Here is an 18991-nt window from a genome sequence, read left to right as displayed (position 1 = left end):
TTGTGTGGGAGAGAAGAGAAAGGATGTCTTCAGGATGAGGAGGTCCTCATCAATTTCTGTCAAGAAGGAAGCCATTTTGGACGCTAGGACAGAACAATAGAAACAAAGAAGATACCAGGGATCATCATAGGAAGATCGTGAACTTGGTTAGTTTTGTATGCATAAAAATAGATACATGTGTAAAACAGATTTTAATTTCATTAAGAGAAATTATTGTAAGTGTTTGTATTCTGATTGCCTAGCAACAATACGCCCTGAGATTAAGAGTCTTTTTATATAATAAAATTATATTATCCATTAAGTAGTAAAGTTCTTAACTTGAACCCAAGTTATCTCTTATATTTGAAATAAGTTTTATATAACTATCAAAATTAAAATTAAAATCAATATACTACATACGTATAATCATATCTTCTATTTCATTTTTATTTTGTTAAAGAGTTGATTCAGATTATGAAATGGTCTAGATAAGCGAGAGTCCACTGTGATTCTATTTTGAATTGCATTTTAATAATCTTTTATAGAGATCAAACATATTACTTTGTTTAAAAAAAAACTAAAGAATAGTTTTTATAAACTATCCCAATTATGAGAAAACCATTGCAATAAATGTTTTTTTAAATGCAATCTCTTAGCATTTTTGAAACATGAGGAGACTTATTTAAAATTAAGAAATACAAAGTGGCCTCTAAATTTCATAAAATTTTCTAGTTCATTATAGATTTTACAAACAAAAAAATTGCTTTTAAAATATTAAACCTATTCCATATGAAAATTAACTCCATTAAACAAGAAAATCAAGAACATCAATGAGATCTTCACACATTCAGACAAACCATCTGGAAGAAGAAAGTAACTAAAATATCATAAACATATAGCTCTAGTACAGAGGATAATAGAAAGAGATATATTAGGTATCTTCATAAAATAGTAAAGAAAACACTCAAAATTGATCAATAAGGGGCTGTTTACTAAAAAGAATTAGTAAACAATTAGAACAACAAATACTGAATTTTAAGCCTTTGAGAAAAATACTATGGAAAGTCACACACAATGGGGTTTAAATGCAACTCCTACAGAATGCGGAGTATGAGCACAAATAAGATGTGAGGACTATCCTTCCCCTTCACAGCCGCTCTGTGTTTGTCACATTGGGTCAAGACTTCCAGAACTGTATCAAGCTAAGAACATAAGCCTAACCAAACACAGTAGTCCTTTGAGGTAGGGACTAAAAGCTGAAGAGGAATCTGAAAGATCTCTAGAAAATAGACAAATTCACTCTTTTATTTCTAGAAATGCGTATTTGTAAGGGAAAAGTGAAAGAAGAATACAACCCAATAATATCCCAAAACTTTGGAATCAATACAAAATATTTTTTTGGATCATTAATACATTTATATGGTTTATTATTCTTTCTCTTCGAAAGATTAATGATAATACAATGCTACTGCAATAAAAACAAAATTATTATGCAACAAATTAAAAAAATTGTATTGTATGTATTTGATTTCTAGATGGAATTATTTAATCTAAAAGTTTAGATACCATTACATTTATTGTGGGTTTCGTTTCATCGATGATGGTTTTGATTTCAGATAATTGTTTCATCAGAGCATCTTCTTTTTCAGAGGTAGTTTCAGAATTTTCTTTAGGGACATTGTTTTTAATTGGTTTAAATTCAGTTTCTGCAACAGAATAAATGAAAGAATGAAAAAAACAAAACCTAAAAGGAAATTTTCTAACTGCAAATAAAATTAATAAAACCTTTTGTTAAGATAGGTTTGATTTCCCTCTGCAATCCTTCTTCCGAGATGTCAAGAATAACCACTACTTACTTAATTTTTTACCACTCCTGTGACCCTTCTTTTCTTTTTTTGGTTCTGAAGATGTTTCTAAATAATTTTAAAATAATAGAGATATTAAATACTTCAAAATATATAAAATAATACATTGTGAAGCTTTTAAAAAAAATATAATAAGTTAATGACTAAATGTTTTTACCATCTGGGACTAAAGTATTCAAAGTAGAAGAAGATCTGTCTGTGTCAATACCACACATGTGGGAACCAGAGCACCATTTTTGACCAATTAAAGATTTCTCAGTACTTGAAAGTTGTTGATGATCTAAAACAAACTATTAGATATATAAGATAGAGAATTCAAACAGCTAATTACTAAGAAAGAAGGGTTAACTTTCTTACCTTTAGAGAATTTACACTTTTTGCTAGTGATGCGGAAACATAAATACGATAATATTTCAAAGCGCTAACTGGATTTTCGTAAATGTTTAAGCAAGCTAAATTTTTCAGATATGTTAAAAATAAAAACTCAGATTTCCTTGATATCCAGTTTGAAGATAGATCAAGAGTTTTCAAAGAAGTCAAAGTCTGAAAGCCTAAATGGGAAATCAAATTAATGAAAATATATATTTGTATAAGTTATGTGGTTTATAAATTAATATGCAGGCACCACTGAATTATTAAAGAGAATGATTAATGATACACCACTAAGCTATACAATAAAAAATAATTCATATGTTGATTCTATTTATAAATATTACATTTTTCCGGTTGATTACATAATCACTATCACTTTATTTGTATCACAGGATATACAGACGCAACTTTAAACAAATAATAAATTTATTTTCTATCCCTTAGTAAAACACTTGGTATTGCAATGATACAATGCTACAACTGAAAACATAAAAGGATCTGTATGTAGGCAATTTAGGCCATACCTCAATTGAAACAGGCCCTATGGGAATATGTTTGTGCTTCTTTAGAATGAGTGGAAGTCAACAGCTCTGATAAAAGCAGTAATACTAATACCGATAGTTTAAAAATGGTGGAGGTTATAACTCACAATAGATTATTGTGTATAAATACATACAAGCTCTCCAGTTGGAGTGATACTTGTGTAGCAATACTGAAAACATTATCAAGATAATTATTTCTGGATTGTTATTCACAAATAATAAACAAATAATTTATTCACACATATTTAATCATGAATCAACATTTTTTTAAGCATATTTCAAATTTAAAAACAGATTTTTTTTACAAATAAATTTATGTTCTGGAATAAATATTCAGCCAAAGGTCAAGGTAAAGCCTTGCATCTTTTATTTTAATTTAAATAAACTTAAGTTTCTCCCTTATTACAATCTGTTCATAATCTGAATAATGAAACAATTTCAAATGAAAAATCGTAATAATAATATAATTATAAACTAATTTTTGAAATATTTTTACAGAACCCGTCTCAAATGCGTTCTTAACATTCTATAATCAATCTTGGAACATAAAAATAATAAATTTTGATCAGGTATGTGACTGTTGGTACCTGCATATATTGTAAAATAGTACAGACTATACCTGATAATGTAGAAATGTGGTTATTGCTTAAGATTAAAACTTCTAATTTATTTTCAGCTTCTTTGCTTAAAGATGGACATCTCTCTAGATGATTAAAACTAATATTCAAACATTGTAGGTGGTCTAAGAACTGTAAGCCATCAATATTAATTAGTTTATTATAGCTTAGATCTAAATTTTGAATCCATGGCATATGTCTAAAAAAATCCTTATCAATTTCACTAAGTTGAGAATATCGGAGATTTAAACATTTCAGTTCAGCCCATTGCAGTTTTTTCTGTTTAAATATCACATCTAAATATTTAGTGCTTCTGTTACAAATGAAGGTTTCCAATTGAGTTTTCAATTTATCTATCCCAATGGTATTATCCAAGCAAACTCTAATTAATTCTAAATACCTTAATCGTTTGAATTTCCTTAGATCAATTACACTATCAAAAGATTCAGCAGATCTTTGAGAAACTTCAAGTTTTGGAATAATATTTATTATTCTTAAAAATAATTCTAAGGATTTCCTTTGCGATTCACTTAATATAATATCAACGGAATCATTTTCAACAATATCCAAAATTTTATTCAATTTATAAAGTAAACTAGAATTTAAAACAAATTTATTTTCTCCTGAAATTAATTTATTTCTACATTTAATGGGCTGCGCTATTAGACGCAAAACTTCATCTATTTCATCTTGCATTGTATTTTTTTCTTATAAGAAACCAACATCAGTCATCACAATCACTAACTAACTTATGTAACGAAAACTATTTAAATTTTATGGGAAAATTTAAATTTAATAAGAACGTCACATCACAACAGTTAGAGTCCCTCTGTTTTGAACATCAGCTGATGATTCATAACAAAGATATGAAGGTTATTTTAAGTTCAGTGGTAGGTTACTGTAGGACTGGATTTGTTATTCGCTGTTGATTGATAAAAGCTGTTTTTGAAGAGTAAATTTTTTTTTTTCTGTCTAATATTTAAAAAGTAATATATAATATGTCAGAATATCAATTAGTATCAAAAGGAGCTTTAAAACTTAAGGGAGATGGTGGTATTAAAAAGTAATGATTTAATATAATTTTCTCTTGTTTCCCCTTTTTTCTTTATTGAAAGAACTTTAACATGACTGAAATTTTAGGAAAAAAAAGGACAAGAAAAATAAGAAAAAAGTAGAAGAAATAATAGAAGCTGAAGCACCTCAAGTTAAGAAAACTGAACAACTTACAAAAGCAGAAATAGCTTTTCTGAAAATGCAAGAAAAAGTGGTATGTTTATAGAGCTCTTATGTTTATTTCAATTATTGAGGATAGTGATTTGGTTATTTATGATATAGTAGTGACTTTAGGATATAAACATAACCTGTGCATTTTTCTTTTAATCTGTATAAACGTTTTTGAGAAAATCTTTTTCTTTTTGATCCCCCAAAACAATTTGTAAACTTAAATTGCTAAGTTAATTAAATCTAATTTATTCATTCATATGGGTTCATTATTTGAAATTTAGTTGAAGCCTATAGCAGTTTAATAGTAAGATTCAGAAATTTATGATATAGTGTAGTTTATCATAAATATTATGAATAGTGTGATTCTCCAAAAGGGTCTGCCTCTGTATTTTCTCTTTTATAATGTTTATACTATTAACTTGTATTCTCATGATTCATCTTTTGTAAATCATATTTTTCTACCCAAACTTAACTAATTACCATAAAACAACATAATAATAATAATATTGAAAAATTCCACAATAAAAAAAATTATTCTCTTAATTGCTATTTTGCCAATATTATGTAGGGCATAATCACAGGACTTTCCTTACCACTTTGGATGCAAAGTTCAATTCAACATTTGTTTACTGTATCTTTCCTGATATTGGTATAAATAAGATAGTAGTGTTGGGCGAGCAAGTTTGGAAATTTTGCTTAGTGGAGAATTCAAAATTTTCTTTTAAATGATCATTATATTTATCTATATTTTTTGAGTTATGTCCAAATAAAATTTAATTTTCATCACAACTTTTTTCCCAAATTATTTTTGATATTTATTTTATATAAGAAATGTTTAAAAACTTTGAGGAGAAGTCTTTAGGCAAGTTTCATCTAATTCGTCATCGCCATTTTGGTGCTAGTCAATAAAAAAAAAAGAAGGTTTTTAGGGGTACTATGCACAGTGATTTGGTATACATTGATCAGGAGTTGAAACCTTAAAGGAACATAACCGGTACGTCTGTTCATAAAATAATCATAGTACGGACACATAGAGCAATGGCTGAAAATGGGTTTATGGGACTAAGGGGATTCTGAAACAAATAGATCCGATAAAAACTGCACATCAAAAATTTGATCCGATCACAATACTTTCCTTACCTAGTAGCGATTGGAAAGTAAAAATTACTAATGAGTGTACTTACGAATGCAGTTATGTGGTGTTTCATTATTAAAATAAAACTTTATTTAGTATTGGTATTATTATACCACTTATTATATTCTCTGTTGTTATCTGAGACTAAGAAATAAGGAAAAGCATCTCTTTGTGAAAAGATGATGTTAGACTATAGGATATTTGAATTCATTAAAAATTTTATGAATTTTCCTGTTTTATAAGCTTTAAAGTTAGCATATTTTATCTTACAATATTGAGCAATATTCAAACTTTTGTGTTTTAAACTTTATGCTATTGGTTGGCTACTTTTATTTTTCTATGAAGCTAAACTTGTTAAATGTGGTGCAGCCCACACTACCCCTCATCAAGACCCAGAAAAGGCGTAAAAGAAAAAGGCAAAAGCCTTCTATCTTGCAGCTGCATCTGAAGAGATTGAGCAGTTCCCAAGTTCCTTAGCCAAGACTGCAAGGCTCCAGCTGGAACCAGCTGCTGAGGTTGCTGTTACTGAGAGGCAAGCACCAGAGCAAGGACAAAGCTTACATGTGACGGAGCCATCTTGTGGGTCGGCAACCATGACTGCAAGACTTCCACCAGAGCCAGCAGTCAGGGCTGCTATTCATGTAGGGCTGGCTACGAAGCATAAAGCATGTCTGAGTGTGATAGGGACGCCGCAGGGTGGGATGGCCAGGCTGCAAGGTTCCAAGTGAAGCCGGCAGCTACTAAACTACTAAACCTAGAGGGCAGCTATTGAAGCCCAGCAGTGTGGCCATTCTAAAGGAGCCGCCCATAGGTTCCGTAGCCATGACTGCAAGGCTCATATAGGAACCAGCAGCCAAGGTTGCTGTTCTTGAGGGGTAAGCACAGGAGCTAGGACAAGCTGCTGAAAAAAGAGTTAGTATCTCCCCTGAGACCTCTGCACCTGTTGCAAAGAAACCCAGAAGAATGGAAGGCAAGGCTAAGAACTATGCTAAGGCAGCTAGTGGGTTTGATGTTGCAATAGTGCCTAACAACTATCCACAAACCCAACTGATATGAACACAATGCAGTGCACCAAAGAAGAAAGTTACTGACCTCCTTGATGACTTGATGAGGCAGGGGTCTTCCATCCAAAGCTTGGCGGTGCTAGCTACAGAATGGGTGGCTGCGTCCTGACCTGCATCAACTAGTCCACTAGAGAAAGGTTGACCAGTATAATCCCTGGCATTGACATTGGATAGGGTATTGCCCTCCGCATTGGAGATGCCAGGGAACTCCTCAAAGTTCCTCGGGGTTGCAGTCCACCTTCCTGGCAGGTGAATGTCGGATGAAGCTTTCCTTAAGAGTCGTATCGACATTGGGCAGTCTCAATTGTCAGTACAATGCTGGTGGCTGTTAGTGAAGGTGTACCAAAAGGTATGCTGTTTTGTAGTGCTCAATAAACTCTCATGTTATAATAAAGTCTGTATTTAATGGGTCCTGGGTCCTTGCGGAATTCCTGGTAACAAGAATACTGACTGGCTTCCAAGGGATTGTTCTGAGATCACTCCTATTACCCCCGAGCCTGCGTGAAAGCCTTAGCCATGCAAAAAGTGAAATAAAGGCTTATGGCTTAAAAGCTAAACTATATTGGTTAGACAAAAGACAGCTACACTCTAAGCTGTTCCTGCATGGAACGTTTGGTGAGCAAAGTGAAATATTACTTCAACTAGACAGAGGTACCCTATGGAAAATCACAGGAATTTATACTGGTCACTGTAGACTTAATTACATGTTCAACCTTAAGCTTACAGGATCTGTAAACCTCTCACTTCTGTACAAATTATAGAACACTGAGGATGAAACGACATACCAAATCATATGCTGATGTGACAGATTTGTAGGCATGAGGTTTACACTGTTGGGCATCAATTGCATTATGGACCCAAACAGTGCAAATTGATCAACCATTCAAGTTAATGTTGAAGTTAGATTTATAGAATTTACTAATTTTAAGCTTTAAGTAGCTCGTTATAATGTTGATGGTTCAAATATGCCTTATTGGCTACAGTTCTTTAAGTCATAATAAATGTATATATATTTTAAATTCTTTGCTACCATTCCACAAGTCGTATTGTTTCTGAAATATATGCTGCTGAAATAAATGCTGAAAGTCAGTATAATTATTTTTTCAATTGTATTTTCATTTACTATTAGTAACATATTCTTGATAAATTACTTTGTAGTATCTCTTGAACAAAATGTTCGTTTAGATAAATTTCTGGTCTTTCTTGACCTAATGTTTTATGAAATTTAGAGCTGTGTTGAAATACTAATTAATTTTTATATTTGTAGTCATACCTCTTAATGGTATAATAAAATGTTTAATCTTAATGGTTGCCTATTTTAAAGTAAAAGTATTCATTGTTCAAAACAGAATTGATCAAATCTTTTAATATTGGTCTATTTTTTGCTTTTTTGTTATAATTAAGTTAGTTTCCATACCATTAAATAATATATTTAATATTGTTTTAGGAAAAGGAAAGAATAATGAAGAAAGCATCAATGACTCATAAACAGCGAGTGGAAGAATTCAATAAGCATCTTGATAGTTTAACGGAACACTTTGATATACCAAAAGTCAGCTGGACGAAATAATGTGTTTTGTTTAAAATATATAAATATGTATATATTCACACAGACTTTATTTTATCTTATTTGGAGAAATATAAAATTAGATTTCATTTTTGATTAGACCTTATTTTGAATTAAAAATTTTAGCCTTCACAGTTAATTGTAATTATCAGTATTTTTTTATTTTGTTCTAATTATTTTGAAGTGTAAAATATATATGTATGTATTTTTTATTTTATTACTTATATTTTTTATTTTGAGAAGCCTTTAGAAATAAACTTTTTATTCCTTTTTTATTTTATATCTTAGATATGATTTCATTTCCTTTTTTTTTTTTTTTTTAAATTGTTGGATGTTAGTTGACAATGTTTAAGACATATTATATGAAAAAAAAAGAACATGATGGGCTGGGTACAAAGCTTTTAATATTGCAATGTTGTTATTTTTTTGTAGAAAAAAAGTATATATTTTTATTTAGAACAGTAGGGCATTGATAATTCAGATGCCAATAAACCAGACTGTTGTTAATCCAGATTAAAAAAAAAAAAATGCAAAGGCCCTGGAATAGATTACGACTTGAAGAACAGAGTGCTGGTAAAGACATTGCTAATGATAATGAAGAATGGCTTCTTAACAAAGTGGCAGAAATATGTACCATCGGGATTAAAGCAACATGATGAAAATGATTGTGGTTAGTGGTTGGCTGTTTACAGCAATGGTCCTGAATACTAGATTTTGAGCTACCAAAAAATAGCATCCATGGTTTCTGATAAAGATGGAGAAACAGTTGATTAAGATGAAATGAAGAGATGCAGGATCGATTCATTTGGAAGCGTTTATGGATGCAGATGGCATCTATGGATGCATTTTATTAAAACAAATCTCAGTCTAGTTTGTAAAAAAGTAAACTGCCGTAACAGTTCAAAAATCAATAATAGATTTTTTAAAAGCTGTGACAATGCATGACTGTATGCCATATACTCTGAAAGTTGATATTTTTATGATTTATGTACTACATACTTAAAAATAGAAGTACATACATTCTGGATTTATTTATATACTTCAATTATTTAAACCTAAATGAATAATTAATGAGTTTAGAAAGTTTTCTGCATGTTTAAGGTATCAAATAGCCTTATTTTGGTTCATTTAGAAAATCTCTAGATATTGATAATCCAAACTGGTTCCGGTCATGATTATTGACAATGTAATTTGATTGCTATGTTTACTGAGAGTATTATTATTTTTGATCCTCTCACGTTTAGCATATTCTAGTTGTTTGGACGACTACATATTATTGTCACACCAATAATAATTGTTCAAATAGTGACTTACAATACAAGTTTTTGAAAATAAAAAAATATGCTTTCATACAGGTAAAGAAGTTAAGGAGGAACCTTATAATGTGCCTTACCGTGTCCTAGTTTGATGGTAAAAAGCTTTACCTTCTCTATAACTTACTCCACGATATAACATGTTCAGCCTATTGCAGAAACATATTTTTAAATCAATAATAATAATAAATTTATGTCATTTAAGTTTCTTTGATTTAAGGTAAATAAATATAGTCTTATAGTTTAATTTTTTATTGCAATTTAGTCAAATATCTTTCAAGTCTTTGGTTTTATAACTGTTTCTGAGTGGTAGTTTTGTTGTTAATTGTTTGTGTTTTTCAATATTTATTTTTCTAAAACAGTTTCTAGTTTTACTTTTGTTGTTTATTGTTTATATTGTGGTTTAGTCCAATTCTTTTCACAAATATATTCATACCTAACTACATATGAAATTGATTATGAATTATATTTGGAAGAATAAATAACTCATTAATTAATAATTACTTTATTCAGGTTTTAAATAGTGATAAAAAGACATTGAAATATTAACAGTCTATTTTATTTATTCAAAATCTTGTCTTTTTTGTTTCATCTTCCAAATTAAATGTTGCAGCACCAAATTAGATTGCATGAAATGCTCTACTCAAGCAGCGAGTATTGCGATATTTCAGATCTTCATTCCCTCTTAAGCAATCACAGCCAGAAGTGATCCCACTTATTCAGGCAGGATTAGCCATCATTGTGGGCATTTTAACTCCATCATAACATCTTTTGGTTATGAATAAGTGTATTGTAAGGACCTAAAATTTGTTGCTTCGACGGGCTTTGGTACTGGATCAGCATGCATCTAAAAAAAAAAAAAAATAATTAAGTTTTTGATTATTAGATAGCTCAAACTTTTAAACTAAACCTACAGGATGCTTCATTACTTAATGGAGTAAGCCTGGGAATCAATCACATAGTTTTAAAGAAATCGAGTGAAAATTTTACATTTTTTTCACTAACATTTAAAAAAAAGGGGGTTTTTAATTTATTGTTTTTCCTAAGTTGTTCAATTGACGCAATTGGTGGCAGTAGTACTTATATATGTATATCTTAATATTTCTTAGTCCAGTTAGTAGTGGTTATAGAAATCTTAAAATCATTACTCACATGCCTGTAAAAAAGAAATTAAGTCTTTATAAAGTCTGCCATATAAAACATATAACAGAATCACTGAAGTTGGCTTATATTAAGTTAATTTAAAATCTGTTCTATAAAAGGCTATTAAGAAAAACTAATTAATTTTACTAAATTTATTCTTACCACAAGCTCTGGTGGATAGATTGTGACCCTTTTGAAATCAATGTAGTAAGTTAGAATAAATAAGCCAATTGTTGTTACAGTTATCCATTGGCTTAGACCTGAAGTAACATGTTCTGGCCATCCAGGCTGTGAACTGTTCCAATGTGCGATGACAGACCTGTTAAAGGTTCCATAAACATCTAAAAAAAAAAAAAAATTAAGATAAATGAAAACAGATAATTATAGAAAACTTTAAAGTTTTATGACTTGTGCTTCATTTTTAAGTCAGTAATAGCACCAGTTTGAATTCATGCTGGGGAAATTCATTTTTATTTTGTGGTGGACCCACAGAATAAATTTTGACTGACCCACTCAGGCTAGAAGATGGCAACTGTACAATAGCCTGTCCTTTCTACCATAATTAGAGTACATAAACAATGGTGTATTGTAGGGGGGTAGGAAGAGGGGAGCAAATATTTGAAAAACATTCCTTAGAAATATTATTTATTTTGTAAAATGTACTGAAACCTTTTTGGTATCTGTAACATGAAATGTCAAATTTTCAGAGTAACATAAACTTTTATTTTATTAATTGATTTAGGTATGCTTTATACAGCTATATTATTATGAATAATTTTTTTAAAATTTTTTATTCTTGATAGCATGTTGGATTTAAGGCCAAAGTAGCACCTGTTGGCTTGCAAAATTCTGCTTCTTATCTCTGATTTGGGATCCTTAACCACTATCTTTTCAAATTTATGTGGATACAATTTTTTTTACTATTATCAAATTTATTAAGATTGTGATGGTTTCTCCGGTTCATGTTATTTCTCTAGAAACCATATACTTAGTTTTTCTTTTATTGATGCGTATTATTTTCTTTTTGCATTTACAAGTGCCACAAGTATTTTGATAATTGCACTAAGCAAGAGAAAAATTATGTCAATGTTGTTTGCATAAACCAGAAGGTGCACAGTTCTATTAAAGATGGTTCCTCTTGTATGGCCGAATCTCTAATAGCCTTTTTAAGCTCTATGTCAAAGAGGAGGTTAGCTAAAATATCCCCTAACCTTAATGCTTTATGCATATCTGACATTTCTCTTGATGAGCTTAATCAACTTTATTAGTCTATCTGAAATGTAAGCCTCTTTCATAGCTCAGTGTGATTAATGCATAGGCTGCCTTGATTCTATGAAGAGATGGCAGGTTTTCATGTTATATTTCTTTCCTCTCTTTCAAGGATTGTTCAGAGGAAGATTATTTGTTCTATTGTGGAATGTCCCCTTCTGAAGCCACTTTGGTTCAGACCTAATACCCTTTCCTTGTATGGTAGCAATCTCTGAAGAATGATCCTTACAAAGCATTTAGACTTGCTATAGCGCTGGATCTAATAATGCCCATCAACAAATCTATGACCCCAGTGGAAGAACTAAAGACTGCAGCATTGGCCACTATAGCCGAGCGCTATCCTGAGCCAGAATGGATACATGTATACACCGATGGGTCAGCTACAGGAGCAAATAAAAATGCGGGTGCAGGTGTCTATAGCAGCCAGTTTCAACTGTCAACACTGGCTGGAGCAAATGCTACCAATTTTGATGGACAGGTAGCTGCTATTACTTTGGCTTTAGGAAAGCTTACTCACGCCAGCATAAAGAAGATAGTTCTGCTGTTGGATTCGAGAGCTGGACTGCTGGCAATAGTGTCTGGACATCCCTCGGCTAATGCTGGAATTCTTGCATGCCGGAAAACTATAGAGAGTAAAAGAGAAATACTTAAAGTATTGGTGATGCAATGGATTCCAGTCCATTGCGGTATACATGGAAATGAGGAGGCGGATCGACTTGCAGGGTAAGTGTACAAGCAGTACAGCAAGTATACTGGGCTGTACGAAATAAAATGGCAGAATATTTCTAGAAACAGATGTGCTGGAGATCATGAAAATAAACTAATAAGATGGGCCAGTCCCATTGTTAAAATGGATGATACACTGATGCTGAACGGGTTGTTGACAGAGCACCTTTTTAGAAATGAGGCTTCATGGCAGACCAAAGTTAAAATAAGCTTATGGTGCAGCAAATCATGTGCTGAACATCCTTGGAATCAGAAATTGAATAGTAGTAATACAAGACCAAGTTAATTGGCAGAAGCTAGTATGAGAGATCAGGACCTGACATTGGATTGTTGCTCTCCAGGACTAGCAGTTGGTCATTTAGTAGTAGTATTTTATTTTGTGTGGAAGTTTTTGTGGTATTGTATTAAAAAGTGGAGGAAATATTACAATTTTTAGTTTGGAAAATAAATAATAATTTACTGTTGAGTTTTTGTAATTTTATCATCAGTATTCTTGCGAATTTTTTTATTTATTTTTGAGGGAGGACAGAATATTAAGTACAAATACATTATTTATTGTATGATGTGCAAAAATTGATTACTCTCATTACATTCATGATAAAAATTAAATTAAAAGTCCTTTAATATTTGCAATTAAACAGAAAGCAACAAAAATAGAGGGATAGTTATAGGAATTAAACATAGAATTCTAGTAAATGATGTAACATTTACTGGAAGTAAATTAATGGATATAAAGAAATTATGCAGACCCCGATAATAGAAACAATGCAAATCAGCTTACAAAAAATGGAGATAAGACAAAATACATGATAGAAAACCTTAAAACAAAGCAGATTGACAAGATCTGCCAAACTTCAAGAATATTCACAAAAGAAGGTTAGGACCAATTCTACTAATGATAGATTTAACATCTTCTCCTCATTTAAAAATTTTAGGTGACTAGGATATTATTTATGACCAATCAGAAAATTTGTTTTAAAAATTAAAAAAAAAAGTATGAAAATAATTATTATTATACAATTACCTATCAGTTTCTGTTCAGCTACCAATTCTACAGATATTGAGATCACTATTAAAGCAGTTGCCAACATTCCCAATGTTCCTCTAACGGCAACAACCCATAATGCTGTCATTTCAGGAGACATCCAGAAAGAAATGACAGTCTGAAAAATTATTAAATTACTTTTAATGCCAAATGTTTATGGTTTCTTTATTATTAACTGTAATTGTAAAGTTATTATACAATATTATAAGTATGCTGTATTAGTAATCTGATGCAATTAGATAAAGAAGATAAAGCTCTCTATAAGATGGATAGCCCAGCAAGATCACCTTGGACTTTTGTTCAAGAAATAGTACTTTCATATCATATTTGGAGCTAAAGACACTTTACAGGCTGTAGTTTATCGAAGATTTTTTATGAAAGAGAGTTAGATCTATAATGGATTCTTAACCTCTTGATAAATAATAGAAGTTAATTGGTTGAAAAGCTAACAGTTTGGTAAGAAAAATCAAAATTAAGGCCCCTCAGAAATTTATCTCTTAAAGGTGGCGGCAGCCTAATCAATAGACTGTGTTACTTTTAGAATCTTCTGCTATTTTTTATTTAATTTATTTATTCAAGAATATTTTGTTACATAAATAGGAAAATCAATTATAAATGATGTTGGATAGACATTGTTTAAATTAATAGATATGATAAGAAAAAAAATATATATACCTGAATGAAAATATACACAGCGGAACACCAAAAACTTAATAGAATTCCGCAATCATGTACTGGTGGTAAGTGACTTATTTGAAAGTTTGCTGCTATATCCAAACCAATACAAGACAGGACCCCAGCACAAGTTGATATCATATTGATCAAAGCTATATGTTCCTTAGATTTATTTATGCTTTTTGCTTTGAAGAATTCAGATATTTGCTTGTGTCTTACATATACAATAAACAACACTGCAAAAGAAAATAATTTTATTTAATTAGTATAATTTAATAATTAGAAATAGTATGAACTATGACTTACTTTAATTTTTATTCTTATAAGTAACTTTAAAAAGCTTTGTATTTTATTTAAATGTTTTTGTTATTTATGATCAGGTTCCATCTCTATCTAAAAGTAAAAATTAGTTTGTGGCAAACCCATGTAGAAGGTCAAGATATTCCCACTTTACTCAGATATTGGTTGGTAATCTAGAGGAAGTACTTAAAGGGGATGAAGCACTATTACAAGGTGTGTTGTATTGTGGCTTGGTTGTTAGAGAGTAAATGGTTATTTTTTGTTTTTTACAATTTTAGTTATACTTAATTTTTTGGATGATAAAATTTTAGTGTTCTTCCAAAACTTTCTTTGCTAACAATATGACCACATTTTAATATCACTGTCAAAAATATGAGAAATATATTTTTTTTTTTGAGCAATATTTAATAGATGTACATATTATAAGAGTCAAAATGGTGTTACACTGAAACAAAAAACATTCATTTAAAAAGAAAAATGTTTATTTAAAATAGACTTTTGTGACTAATTGTTTCATACTCTTTGCCCCTGATTTTAGTTTATAAAAAAAAAATTAGATCTTTGATAATTATTTCCAATAACAGACTGACTAGTATGCTGTATCTTATTTTTGTTAGGCCGAAAAATTTTCAGACCACCCTTGTATATCTAGAAACCCAATATATTTGGGCAGCATTGCTTGTACAATAAACCATTTCTCTCAATGTTGTTAGACCACTTTTTTATATTCACTTACCTATATACAAAATATAAAGTAAGGGAAGGTATTGCGATCATGAAAAGTTTTGCAAACCAGTTTTTGGCGGAAATATCCGTTTTAAGGTCCCATAAGTCCAAATACTATTTAAAGCAGGTTTATTACAGCAACGTTTTTGATAAAATCAACAGACTGACAGTGCCACTTTATAGAATTGATTTTTCACATTTTTCAATATTTTCAATAACAGCTCAAACGATTTTAATTAAACTCAGTATATAAATGTAAAATTAGTTGGTCTCTAATATCAGATAGGTTTTATCCTCATTCAAATAGTCTGAGAGGGCTTAAATAGGAATTTGTTATAAAAAAAAGTATCTTTAATTTTGATTGTCTGAAATAATCAACTAACTCACATTGTTAGCACTTATAATAATATATCTTTTATAACAGGTAAATATTAACTATGAAAGGATTTGATAATTACATTAAGGAATTAAGAGAAACAAATATTTGTTTCAGGTTTTTGTAAATAAGATCAGTAAAATAGACATATCATTGGAAAGATTTAAAAAAACAAAACAATATTTTACATAGAAAATCATTGAAGGTAATGGGGAGTGAATAGTGCATAAATAAATGATTCTTATTTACTAAATTTTCAGTAGTATACTTACGTAGGGCTACAGTCAAATTTAGTAACATGCCAAAAACACAACTTTCTGGTACACTTGCCCCTGTGTCACTTATCGCAGGCAAGATGAAGTCAACATGATTCAATAATGCTGAAATGAGATACCTATAAAAATATCACTAAATTTAGTTGTATCTTATGTTGTAGTTTTAATTTATTTTTTAATAACAAGACCAATAAAACTAAAATACTTGTCAAACAAATAATTAAGTAGTGACTTATACATTAATGAGTTTTTACATTATTTCCTTTTAACAACTCAAAGGATAACTGCTTATCATTGTACTGCATGACAGAATAATTTGTTTTTAAGGTCATTATGATTTTTAATTGTGGATTTAGAATCGTTATTAAATTATATTAATCACAATCAAATGGTCTTAAGACATATACATCAAAATTCTTGTTTTGATATATAAAGTGTAAGGATAATCCTTATCTGTTTGTGGTTGTTAGTAAAATGATTTATGTCATGATAATGGCTTTATTATCTATAAATTAAGGAATAAAAAATATTTTGGTGCATTCGAACGGTTGAAAAAATGAATTATATGGAATAATATTCTTCGACTGTCAAACAAGCCACAGTAGGACAGGTAAGTCGATTCATAATGTTATTTATTTGTCTTATATTGACCATAATTTATCTTTAAGATTACAACCCTTATCTTATGAATCCTAATTCATTGCCATAATAGTTTTTGAGGAGAATGGACACTGCCTTTTTTTTTTTTTTTCCATGGTTAGTACACTCTTTTATGGAATACACCTAAGTATGTTCTGACCTATCTGGCAGGGTGAGATGTTTAGCTTTGACTACACCCTTTTGAAAGCTAAGTGACCTTTGGAAAAGTTTCCTGTATTATTTCAATATAATTTGTTAACTTCAAATTTATTGTATGTACCATTTCTTTGCTCCAACTATTTAATATTTTTGATAAATGCGTAATTTCTTCCTTGATAATTGATGAAGAGGAAACAATGTTTCACATAAATTAACCTGATATTGTGAATTAAGTATTGAAATTCCTATTGATACATTTCTGAAATATGACTAGATTCATCTTATAAATCATAAAAATACTGTTTAATTTCACATTATGATTATAATTTTTTTTTTGTTATTTTTTTAATCATAATTTTATATTTCCTAAGAAGTTTTTAATTGAATATTTTATTCTGTTTAAAAAAAAAAATAAAGTAGCTAAATTATTTTGAATAAAATTCTCATTTTCTAAACCTGTTTTTTTTTTTTTAGCTGCTCTCTCCATTTTTCTGATAAGTAATAATAAGTACCTTAGAAATACATAATTTATTGCACGGATTGTTTATATGTATATATTTATTTTTTTTCTATGAAAAGTATATTACTGAGTTTGACAGACCCACAGTTTGCCACAAATCAGTAATTGGTACCTGTCATATTGTGGGTTAGATAAAAATAAAAATAAATGTAGTTTATTATTTATGAACATAATATTTTTAATTTATATTTCAAAGCAACTTTTACTGTAGTTGTTGGATAGTAATTTATGTGTAGTTACTGTAAAAAAATGCATGTAAAGGAAATCATTTTTAATTTCAAGTTAGCCACATCATCTCTAATATTATAAAGTTAGAGGTTCTGTTAGTTACAAAAGAGTGACTTCATGATTTTTATAAAGTTTGTTTGTTAAGAGGTATGAGTTATGATAAATTGTGTAGCAAGTATAATTTGTATTTTTGGTTAATAACAATATTCAATTAAAATTCTGTTTAGTTTCTATCAATTCATATAAAAAAATAAATGTTCATCATATTATATATTTACGCATACACACTCATACATTCATACATAAAATACTTGTTAAGAGATTAATCCAATGAAGAGATTAATGGCTTTATCAGTAGATTAGAGAAAAGTAGGTATAGATAAAAGGCATAGAACTAGTTACAGAAATGGTTTTAACAGAATTTTGGAGTACTGAAAATCTATTGTCACAAGTTGAGAAAAATAAGGTATGTGAAGTTTTTGTATTTTAAGTATTTAAATTGTCCAAATAGTTGGAGGGGCGAATAAATATTTTAGTTATGTAATCGTTATCAAGATTAAATTGTTAATTTGTTTGATAACGAAAACGTGTGATTTAAAACCATAAAATCTATCAAATATCATTATTTGGGGCTGGTCTTAGCTGATATGAGGCCATGAGGAATCCTATTCTACGTGGCCCTCTCATTTCAACAGACCCAATCTTGTTGGTTTTCCCTGTCTCCATCATAGTAATGTAATTTTGCCAAGTCTGTGAACTATAGTTTCACTACTTTATAATTTTTTCATATGATATTGTAAATTTTTTATTTTTTTTTATTCATAGTGTGAGGTTTGGTGAAGCTGCACAATCAGGCCAATAGTTAATATTTCCAAATTTAGACTTATTTGGAAATGAGTTTCTAAAACAGCTTTTCTCTTTCTTCTGATAAAACAATTTTTTTTTCATTCTGGTTAAGGTTATTTATTACATTATTTTTTATTTATAACACTAAGTTATAAATCTGTAATAGAGTATACTCCAAGGAGAAACTTTCAAACATAGCTTTATATTTATGAACAGAGAAAATTATTTTTAATTTATAATGCAAGAAATCACTTATTGTAATTGTTGGTTAGTAATGTTAAAGTGTGATATAAAAAATAATTTTTTATTGTATACAAGTTGGGAGAGAGGGAGAGAGGGATGGAGGAAGGGAGGGAGAGAGAGAGAGAGAGAGAGAGAGAGAGAGA

At 29.9% G+C, this 18991-nt stretch overlaps 3 protein-coding genes across 3 annotated transcripts in view; 1 reads left to right on the top strand and 2 right to left on the bottom strand.

Annotated features, from left to right (window-relative positions):
* The window catches only part of LOC106681498 (serine/threonine-protein kinase 11-interacting protein), a gene marked incomplete in the record, with an annotated part of 22765 nt that extends 18541 nt beyond the window's left edge, over positions 1-4224 (bottom strand). Inside the window, 6 exon segments of the mRNA XM_067047922.1 lie at positions 1546-1685; positions 1765-1829; positions 1832-1892; positions 2002-2134; positions 2202-2395; positions 3378-4224. Coding sequence (XP_066904023.1) covers positions 1546-1685; positions 1765-1829; positions 1832-1892; positions 2002-2134; positions 2202-2395; positions 3378-4071 — 1287 coding nt within the window.
* Positions 4225-4255: 31 nt separating this feature from the next.
* LOC106681497 (protein FAM32A) lies at positions 4256-8645 on the top strand. Its single transcript, XM_014421842.3, has 3 exons — positions 4256-4438; positions 4516-4642; positions 8246-8645. The coding sequence occupies exons 1-3, from the start codon at positions 4374-4376 to the stop codon at positions 8366-8368; spliced, it is 315 nt and encodes a 104-aa protein (XP_014277328.1). The 5' UTR covers positions 4256-4373; the 3' UTR covers positions 8369-8645.
* A 1522-nt stretch (positions 8646-10167) lies between these two features.
* Positions 10168-18991, bottom strand: part of LOC106681521 (DNA damage-regulated autophagy modulator protein 2) — a 16978-nt gene continuing 8154 nt past the window's right edge. Inside the window, exons 2-6 of the mRNA XM_014421868.2 lie at positions 16211-16332; positions 14537-14772; positions 13841-13979; positions 10984-11162; positions 10168-10525 (exon numbers count right to left, since the gene is read on the bottom strand). Coding sequence (XP_014277354.1) covers positions 10454-10525; positions 10984-11162; positions 13841-13979; positions 14537-14772; positions 16211-16332 — 748 coding nt within the window. The 3' untranslated portion in view covers positions 10168-10453. The remainder of the gene's footprint in view (positions 10526-10983; positions 11163-13840; positions 13980-14536; positions 14773-16210; positions 16333-18991) is intronic.

The sequence above is a fragment of the Halyomorpha halys genome, unplaced genomic scaffold (genome assembly GCF_000696795.3).
Source record: "Halyomorpha halys isolate HHAL.00 unplaced genomic scaffold, Hhal_1.1 Scaffold343.1, whole genome shotgun sequence".
Lineage (NCBI taxonomy): Eukaryota > Metazoa > Arthropoda > Insecta > Hemiptera > Pentatomidae > Halyomorpha > Halyomorpha halys.
The sequence above is the reverse complement of the archived record's forward strand: the minus strand, read 5'-3'. Positions and strand labels throughout refer to the sequence as shown.